Here is a 10,149-nt window from a genome sequence, read left to right as displayed (position 1 = left end):
ATTTCATTCGAAAGATTTTAAAAAACGCATCATCACATCAATGTATGAAACCGTCAGATTTTGTTTTTATTAATCTTCATGTCACTGTTTTATTTTAAGATGTAATATGTTGAATAGCGTTGTTATAGTTATTTTTTAAAATATTTTTATATTGAAATATATTAAAATAATTTAAAAATATAGTTTATACCACCTTACCAACAGCTTATCAGCTTATCCTCTCGTTATAGTAATTGTTTTATAAAACCATCTACTTGGAATCAAAACAATGGGTTTAACAATAACCTGGTTTTAATTAACAAGAAGAAGAATAAACAGCGGTGCCCGCTGTTGTCTAATCAAAAAACCGCGACAACGACAATGCTTTGGCAAGTTTTGTCTTCTTTAATAATGATTGAAAACTTATAATTATATTGAAAATTGTCTCGTAATTCTTTTTAGTTATACTAGACCATCAATGCATGATCGAGATGGTTGTTTGGGAACATGATTGGAATGGTATCTTTTAAAAATTTAAATATTTTAATATATTAATATTTAAAATAAATTTTAAAAACTAAAAAATATATTATTTTAATATATTTTACAAATTAAAAAATATTTTTAAAAACAATCATTATTATATACTCTAAACACTAAATATAATAAATTTAAAAAATATTTACAGTACAAAAATGCATCATCATCCATTACCACCTCCAAGGGCCTCTCCACTGTAATGCTTGTAAACTAATCAAAATTAATAATGATGTTATTAAAGAACTCATATTTAATCACTTACCTAGCTGTATCTAGAAAACCTCCCCCACATAGATGCGAAAGAATAGAAACATTGCCATGTGCTTTTTTTTTTCATTATTTATTAATATAAATATTTGAATTAACTTATATACATTATAATTAATTTTATAAATTTTAAAATTAATAACTATATAAACCTTCCATGATCATTATAGTAATAATTATAAAATTAAAAATTAAAATTATAAAAAAGCAAACCTCTTAATTTTTTATATTTTTTATATGTATGTTTTCTTTGCCTTGTTTGTGGTGTTAGTTTGTATGTATTTTATTTATTTATTTATTTATGTTTTCGCATTATTTTATGCATGTAATTAAATTGGTGAAAACTTAGTGGTTGATATGTAAAAATGTAACGAAAAGTCTCGCATACAAGTTCAGAATTTAGCCTAAAATCATGAGCTTGCTGAAATTTGTTCTATCATTTATTTTGTAAAACATACAAAAGGGTAACTCTCTCAATAAATATGATTAGTGGGTGACCAAATTCACCATGTTATTTATGAAGTAGGCCGATAGGAGCAGACACAACTCGATGCATGCTGTGGTTCAAGTAAGTACCCTTTTTCTAATGTCACTTTTTCGTACTTAATGACTCAGAAAGCCACCATCGCTAATGATTGTCACAAAAAGCATCCCAATCAACGCTATCACTGCTAATAATGGTTAAAAAATCAACTTAATCTACTTGTTTAATCATTTTAACTTAATAATTTAAGATGCAGATAAAATTTAAAAGTATAATTATTATTATTTAGTTAATATATTTTCTAAGATAAAAAAAAAACTTAAAACTTAGTATAAATTCAGGCTAGTACTATTAATTAGATTTTAATTAAAAAAATAAATAAAAATAATAAGATTTAAACTTATCATCAAAACACTAATATTATATTAAAATATTATTTTAATTTAATAATCTAGGTTATTAAATAAGATATTAAAATATAATTTATATTATTCTTTAAAAATAAAATAAAAAATTATGCTCATCTAATCTATAATTGAAGACCATCTCCGTGATCTACTGCTAACTCAAAAAGTCAAGGCCAACATAAGTAGGGAGGGGAAAAGGATATAAAAATTGATAAAAAAAAAAATCACAGAAATATATTACATTACACCATGTATATAGACATAACTTTTTTACTATATAAATTTACGGTTTATTTTGGATTGCAAATTTTTTTGCCTGAAAAAAATAATTTGATCCTTGAGAATTTTACTTTTATAATTTGATCCTAAGTTTATTTTTTTGCATTTCAATCCATATAATCTTACATAGAACAGAAAAAATAGTTGGAAAAAAATAATGTTAAAGAAGCATTTAATCAGCTAAAAATAAGATCAATTTTGATATTAGAGGATTTTAATAAAAATGATTTAATTTTTTTAACCGTGCCAACAAAAAGTATATCAAAAATTATAGGAGTGACATGATTCTTTTGGGTTTTTTTTTTCTGTTTATTTATTTTTTTCATATATTTTATAATAAAATAATCTTTAAATCAAATAATTAAAATTATATTTGAAAACTTATATTTGAAAAATTATTCGGTTTTGTCATAATTTTCAATTAAGGTTAGAGCTTCTTTATATTAATACTAACAATTATTTTATGAGAAATTATATATTAAATTGATTTAAAAAATTCATGAATATTTAAGGAGAACAAAATATTTTTTTTACCAGATTTTTATATATTTTTCTCACATTAATTGTTGTTTTGGTTTTCATGTATGGTTGCAGTAAAATTGTGAACCACAATTTTTTTATTAAAACTTGTTATTCATGTCATTAATATTTTTTCCTTAAGAAAGCCTTCTTATAAAAAAAACAAAAACATGTTTTCATCAAAATGAAAAGGAATAAATGAATAAAAAATGAGATTTTGATTGAAAAAATGTATTTTTTTAATTTTGAATTTTTAAAACTTTTATAAAATACTTATTATAATTGGCTTTATTAAAAAGATATTTTTTTATCAAAACAAAAGGGAAATACATGAATAAAAAATAAATTTTTACTACAAGAATACATTTTTTTTCTTTCAAAATTTAAATCATTTTCTTTATTATGAATATTTATTTTAGTTGTAGAATTCAAAAATGAAAAATAAAAAGGGCCCCGCAACAGCAAATGAGCAAACTAGCTCGTGTGGGTGACACATGAAACCTTTTTTATTCAACGATATGAGACTTTCCAAATCAGTTTACACGTGTTAACAATCACAATTAAGTAAAAAACTAAAATGCCAGGGTGTTTCCTATAGCATAAATCCATTATTTATTCTCTTATATTTTACAGTAAATTTACTATTTAAAATTTTCTTTTTTAATTTTATTCTCAATTTTTTTTTATGCAATTTTATTTTTTTTTATTTATCAAATTCAAAGTCAACTAACTCAAATTTATTAGCTAAGAATAAAATTGAAAAATAAGGGAATAAGTGATGAAAGCATAAAAAAACATCATAAAAAGGGTGATAATTTCTAAGTTCATATAAAAGTTTAATTTAGTTATCATATTTTAAAAACAATAAATATTTGGTATCTCAATATTTTTTAATTCAATTCTAGTGCAAAAATTTATTTTTTTTATTTTTAATTTCTGGTTTAAAAAAAAATAGAAAAAAATCACTAAATGTTGGTGTAGAGAAAGAAACAATATCATTAATACTAATTTTAGCTAAAATGGTTGATGTTTATATTAAATTGTTTCATTTAATGAGAAAAATTTATATTTTATGATTTTTTTTTACTTTGAAAGTGTCTAGAAAAACATATTTAAACTCATAAAGATTTTTTCATCAAGTTATTTTTGTGGTTTTTTAGGTTTTTTAAAATCATTAATAGGTTTATTACAGTTTCTATAGCGTTTTATTGGTGTTTTCGGTAAAACATGATTTTTTGGATTAAAAACCCTTTTATCTTGATTTTTCAACCACAAATTCTACTAAAATAAAACAATATGTGTGTCTTTTTTTTCTTATTCTCAAAATAAATTGAATAAACAATTTATTGTCTGCCTAGATAGAGGAAAAAAGGCCCCAGCTCTTGCGTGGATCCTAATAAAATGGAATAGACAGGTTGGCTTTAAAATTTTATTTATTTATTTATATTTAAATTAATACCATTGCTTTTTTTAATATGTTTTATAGAATATCTTTTAAATGGCTATTATTTTTTGTTATTTTATATACACTTAATTTTTAATATGTTTTTCTTATTCATCTTTTTTTAAAAACAAATCTTGATGAACTTTATTTTTTAAAATAAAAAACATTTATGTTCAAATTATATTTCTAATACCTGTGGTTTTACATGATATTTTTTTTATTCAATTAATTTAATGTGTATATATTTTTACTGTTGTTTAATTGAATAAAAAAATATTTTAATTAATAAATGTAGCAAGCACAACTAGATAAATGTCTATTGATTTATATTTATCTCTTAATTTTTTATATTTTATTTTAGTTATCATTTATAAACTTTTATTTCATTTATTAACATATATATTTTTTAATTTATTTGATTATATATGTATAATTTTTTTTTATTACAATTCTTTTAACTACAAAAATGTATTGAAAAAATCCATGTTTACAGTTTTTTCTATTAAAAAAATTATTTTTGTTTAAAATTATTTTTGTATTTGATATTATTGCCTTGTATCATAATGCAGCACTCTGAGACTATATTTGTATTAAGTTATAATTTCATTTAAAATAAAAGAATTAAATTTACATCACATTTATTTAATTATTATTATTAATATATAATAAAAGATTTTGATATTTCATTTTAGTGATGAATAGTGAAATATTTTGGTATTTTATAATTTGATTATCAAGATTTATTAAAAAATCTTTGTATTTCACTAAAGTAATGAATAGTGAAATATTTTGAGCAACTTGGTTCTCAATATTTTTTTTATAAATTTATCTTTTAATATTGAGTTTAATAAATATTAAATTTTATAATTTATTTTAATTTATTTTTATATAGTTATTTCAGCTTTATGATTCATGTTTGATAAGTTAATATGAGTTATTTTATTTTTTAATTAATTTTTTTTAATATCATCTATAATATTGATGATTAAAAGTTTAATTTTATTTTTTATGAAGTTATCAAGATTTGAATTATAAATTTTACGAGTTAATCAAATTTATTTAAAGTTTTTAAAATTAATTTTTTATTTTATTTTCAACTTAAATTATTAAAATTTTTAATTTTTTTTATAAATTTTTTTTTATCTTATAATTTAAATTTAGTACAACAACTCAAATTCATGGAAGATATTTTTTAACTGCACCAGAATCTCTCTCATGATTGTTTAGAGCAGCATGAGCGGGTTGGGCAACAGAAGAGAGGACAATAATTGAGAAAGTTCAGCCATTTGACATGCAGTGATCCCAATAATAAAAGCGCCACTTCATGCTGTACGACAACGTTTTGTTTTATGTCTTTATGTCTTATCATATACTGTCTACAATGTTGGACGCGCTACTCTGCGCGTGCCACAACATCAACGAAGATTACCCAACCATAAAGCTTAATTCTTTTTAATCTTTTTTAAAAATATTTTTCAAACACAAAATATAAATTATATTCTACCAAAAAAAAGAATGGGGATACGGTTACCCGGGGGATTGGGGATTGCAGATCAATCATGCTGTTTCGTGTCCGTTTGGAGCACTGTTTTGAGTTTTGAAAACAAAAATTCCTGCAAATTAAATTTTATTTTTGTATTTTTAAATTATTTTAACCACCTGCAACGCATCCCCTTCATGTAAGAGGCACGTCATGGTCCTCGAAAACGAATGATGAAAAAGGAGAAAGAATACCGACCACCTTTCTAGTTACAGGGTAACTCGGGAGTCAAGAAGGAAAAAGGACGGAGCAGAAGACAAAGTTAATGAAACAGAAGAGCAATCCAATCCAACTTAGAACATACATTGCCACACAAACATGAAAATGTGATCAGCGATTTAAGATTTTTGGCGAAAGAATTCACAGATCATTTATACTCTGTGACCACATAATTCACACGCACGGAGCGGGAAAAAAGTAGATAAAATGAAGACTATTCTGTGTCTCATCAGGAACAAGAACGACTGCAATTGAGTCTGCAATTTGCACACCTCCACCTCCAAATCCTAATTCTCAAATTCAAGCGAGAGTTGAATTCTCTGCAGGAGATGTCCAAACAATATCCTTGAGGGCTGGTCTCAGCTCATTACTGCAGAATTGGTTATACTCCAAAGTGTCTCCATTATCTTTCTTCACCTCGACCACCAAAAACGATGGTGTGACAGCAAAAATGTCAGCTGCAATAGCTAGCTTTCCTTTCCTGCCCCTCTCCTGCCCTTGCAATCTCACTTTGGAATCACTCTTCTTGACATTGAAATTCCCTGCTTTGGCCACCTCTTCGAGTCTTGAAATCACACTGCTTGCTGGCCTTGTTGTGGCAAATCTCAGCTCCTCTTTCCCCTCCCTTGTCTTCTCCTCAAAAAGCGGTGATAAATCGAATCCCTGTGATAAAGATATTATGTGAAACGCGTTTAGTGTTTCAGGTTGCTTTGCTTTGTCTCCGTTAGCATCTTCTTCTCCATTGAAAGCCTCAAATTCCATCTCTTCTTTGCTTCTCACCGTCTTTGGCAATGATTTCTTGAACCAAGTTGAATCCATGACCTTGGATGTCGTGATTCGAGTGCTTGGATTAGGATCAAGAAGCTTTGTGATCAGTCGTCGAGCTTCAGAGGAGAACCATTGGGGGCATTTGAAGTCACCTCTGTAAATCTTTCGATACATAGCCACAATATTATCATCTTGAAATGGCAAGAACCCAGAAAGAAGCACATAGAGAATAACACCACAAGACCAAAGATCTGCTTTCGCACCATCATACCCTTTCTTCCCAATTACTTCAGGTGCAACATAAGCTGGTGTTCCGCAAGTTGTATGCAATAACCCATCCTGCTTCAAATGCTCAGAGAAAGCACTCAGCCCAAAATCTGTAACCTTCAACTTCCCATCTTCATCAAGCAGCAAATTCTCTGGCTTCAAATCACGATGATAAACACCGCGACTATGACAAAAATCAATAGCAGATATCAACTGCTGAAAATAAACTCTAGCCACATCTTCTCTTAGCCTACCTTTAGCAATCTTGGAGAACAACTCGCCGCCTCGAACAAGTTCCATGGCGAAATAGATCTTGGACTTGCTAGCCATGACTTCATTTAATTCAACGATATGGGGGTGCCTCACCATCTTCATAACTGATATTTCTCGCTTGATTTGCTCCATCATTCCTACCTTTATCACCTTCTCTTTGCCAACTACCTTCATGGCTACACTTTTGCCACTTTGCAAATTACGCGCGTGGTAGACTTTAGCGAAGGGGCCATGGCCTAGTAACCGACCCAGTTCATATTTCCCATGAAGCAAGGTTGGGTGGCCATCACTGATTTTTTCTGCCATCGAAAGAAAACTTAACTAGAAAAAAAAAATCTTAAGGATATAAAATATAAAGGGAGAGATTTAAGATTTTGGAAGGCGAAAACTACAAGATTTAAGAAGGAGAAAATGGCTTGAGAAAACACTATGGATCACCCGTCCTCGACGTGTTTTCGGTGGCAGTTTCTGCCGCCGATGCACTTCTTGGCACGGTAAGATAATTCAGAGTTTGTTAACAGAACCCCTCTCATCTCTCTGCATTCCCTAACAGGGCTTGTGTTTATGGAAAGAGATCTTTTAAGCTAGGGGAGTGGAAGCAAACGGGATTTGTTTTCTGCTCCTCTTCCTTTCTTCTCCTGGGTTCAATGTATTGAGGATGTCTTTATAGCAGTTTTTGTGGTTCTAATTTACCAATTTGTCCTCACTTGGTGGTCTCAGTCAAGAGTTCAATCCGACGGTTATAAACATGGTTAATGGGTGGCACTTGTCTAGATGACGTAACCAGTCCTCCACACGTGATATTACCATTATAGCCTTCTCCAGCCTTGTTTTCTAGGTTATTGATAATTCCAATGTGGACCCCAGTGCGTGAATTTTCTCATGAAAAATCATGGCTGGTGATAAGTTATTGGCTGCGGTGATTAAATCTTCCTATTATATTCATTTTTTAACGCAACACATGATTGATCTATTGATTATATATCTTATAATTCTTTTAACAATAACAATATTCTCATATTTTAAAATTCAAGGAATTTAATATTTTATTTAACAATAACAATAACAATATGGAAGAAGAACAATGAAAAACTAATATATTGAAAAGAAGAACAGACCAAAATTCTCTCATTGTTATTGTTAAAAAAAAAAAAAAATTCTCTCATTGTTTTTCTTGAAAGATCTAAATATTGATCTTAAATTTAAATCTAAATAATAAGGAAAAATAGCAAAAATATTTTAGTCTGTTCTTCTTTTCAGTTCGCTGTGAAAAAAAAAACTCTCTAAATAGCATCCAATTTATTTTATAATTTATTTTTTAAAAATTAGTTTTTATTTCAACAACCACATTTATATATAAATATAACATACATGCTGTAATTGATGTATTATTCTAGTAATAAAAAAAAATTATTTATTTTAGGTGAATTTTATTATACATGTTTGTTATTTTTATGATGCTTTATATAATAATTATATTGGGAGGATATTCAATAAGTCGTGAAATTAGTTGTGATATCCATAAGAAAATTTAAAGAAAAAAAATGATTTTTTAATAAAAAATAATATTTTATTTCAAGAAAAAATAAATAAAACGAATTACGAAGTTGGAACCATTTAGAGATGAAAAGATTATTGGCGAGTTACAACATATAAACTTACCAAAAAAAAAAGAGTTACAACATATAATAATTAAATCAAAATTCTCTCATTGTTTTTCTTGAAAGAAACATGGAAATCTTAAGAAATATAGCGAAGCAGAATGTGAAAAAGGTAGAAAATAATTGCAGTGAAGAGATAGCAGGTAAAGGTAGCTGTCATCATCAGTGGACCCTACCAACCTCATTCATCCCTCTTCCCTGACCCACCCAACCCTCTTTTACTTCTGATAAATACCTCCAATTAAAAAAAAAAAAAAAAAGAAAAATCAATGGACGATATGGTATCATATGCAACTAGAATTTTTTATTTTTTTTGCTGCTTCAACGTGGGTTAATTGTTTTTAATATAAAAAAATATGTAATTACAGATAACTTCAAAAAAACAAATTAAGGCCTAATAGACTTATATCCAACGATAAGATAAAAAAGAATATTAAAATTAAATCAAATTAATTTTTAAAACTAATAACTTTAATTATAAGATCAAGATGACCATATAAAATACTAAAATAAATTTTAAACAAATTTTTTAACCATAAAAATTAAAAAAATTAAATAAAAATAAAAATAATAAAAATCAAATCTGGTATAAAAAATAAAAAAATAATAAAAAATTAAAAGAATGAGAACCAAGATTTGATTAAAAAATAAATAAAATAAAATACCAAGGAAAAAATTTAAAAGACAAAATAAATTATGAAAATAATTAAAATAATTAAAATAATGAGAACTAAATCTAGGAAAAAAAGAAACTAAAATAAAATGTAAAAAAAAAATTTGAAAAGAACATAAAAACAATAAAATAATATAAAAAAACAATAATCAAGAGAATGAGTGTTATGTTTGGTATATAAATAAAATAAAATTAAATAAAAATTGATGAAATTAAAAAAGAATCCAAAATGAAAAAAGACTAGCCAAAATTTTTTTTAAAAAAATCCAAAATGAAGAAAGACTAGCAAAAAAATAGTATCATAATATTAACTGATTTGTTGGGAGAAAATCATGTCAATATCAATTAACTCTAATAACCCCAATCATTTGACCTAACTCATAACCTGAGATATGATGAGATTTATTTCTGGATCAGATTTTAAAAACATGATAAAAAAATTAACAATAAAAATTATATAAAAATTCAATAAAATTAAAGAATAAGGGATAAAATTACTAAAAGAATTAAAAAACTCAAAATAAAAATAAGAATAAAAATAAAATTATAAAAATAAAAATAAAATTCAACAACAAAAAATCATAATAATGGGCGAATCGACTAGTCACACATGCTCAATTTCTTTCACTATTGCGAGATGGCGTTTTTCACATGCTTGTGCTCATACAATGTACGCTCAACATTGTCGTGAGAGGAACAAATACTTCAATCTTAAATAAATAATTGTGCATTTTACACTTAATTTTTTTTTAAATTTTTAAATTTAAATTATTTTTTATGTGTTTTTGGACAATTTTAATTTATTAATATTAAAAATATATTTAAAAAA

General features: G+C 26.1%; 1 protein-coding gene across 1 annotated transcript; it reads right to left on the bottom strand.

The window, feature by feature from the left end:
• Window positions 1–5,721: 5,721 nt before the first annotated feature.
• LOC105131924 (CBL-interacting serine/threonine-protein kinase 6-like) lies at window positions 5,722–7,643 on the bottom strand. Its single transcript, XM_011035137.1, has 2 exons — window positions 5,971–7,643; window positions 5,722–5,897 (listed from the first exon to the last, which is right to left on the bottom strand). The coding sequence occupies exon 1, from the start codon at window positions 7,290–7,292 to the stop codon at window positions 5,979–5,981; it is 1,314 nt and encodes a 437-aa protein (XP_011033439.1). The 5' UTR covers window positions 7,293–7,643; the 3' UTR covers window positions 5,722–5,897; window positions 5,971–5,978.
• Between the last annotated feature and the right edge of the window lie 2,506 nt (window positions 7,644–10,149).

Source organism: Populus euphratica, unplaced genomic scaffold (assembly GCF_000495115.2).
Source record: "Populus euphratica unplaced genomic scaffold, PopEup_1.0 scaffold73.1, whole genome shotgun sequence".
Classification (NCBI taxonomy): domain Eukaryota; kingdom Viridiplantae; phylum Streptophyta; class Magnoliopsida; order Malpighiales; family Salicaceae; genus Populus; species Populus euphratica.
Note: the sequence above shows the minus strand (reverse complement) of the source record. Positions and strands in the feature narration are given on the sequence as shown.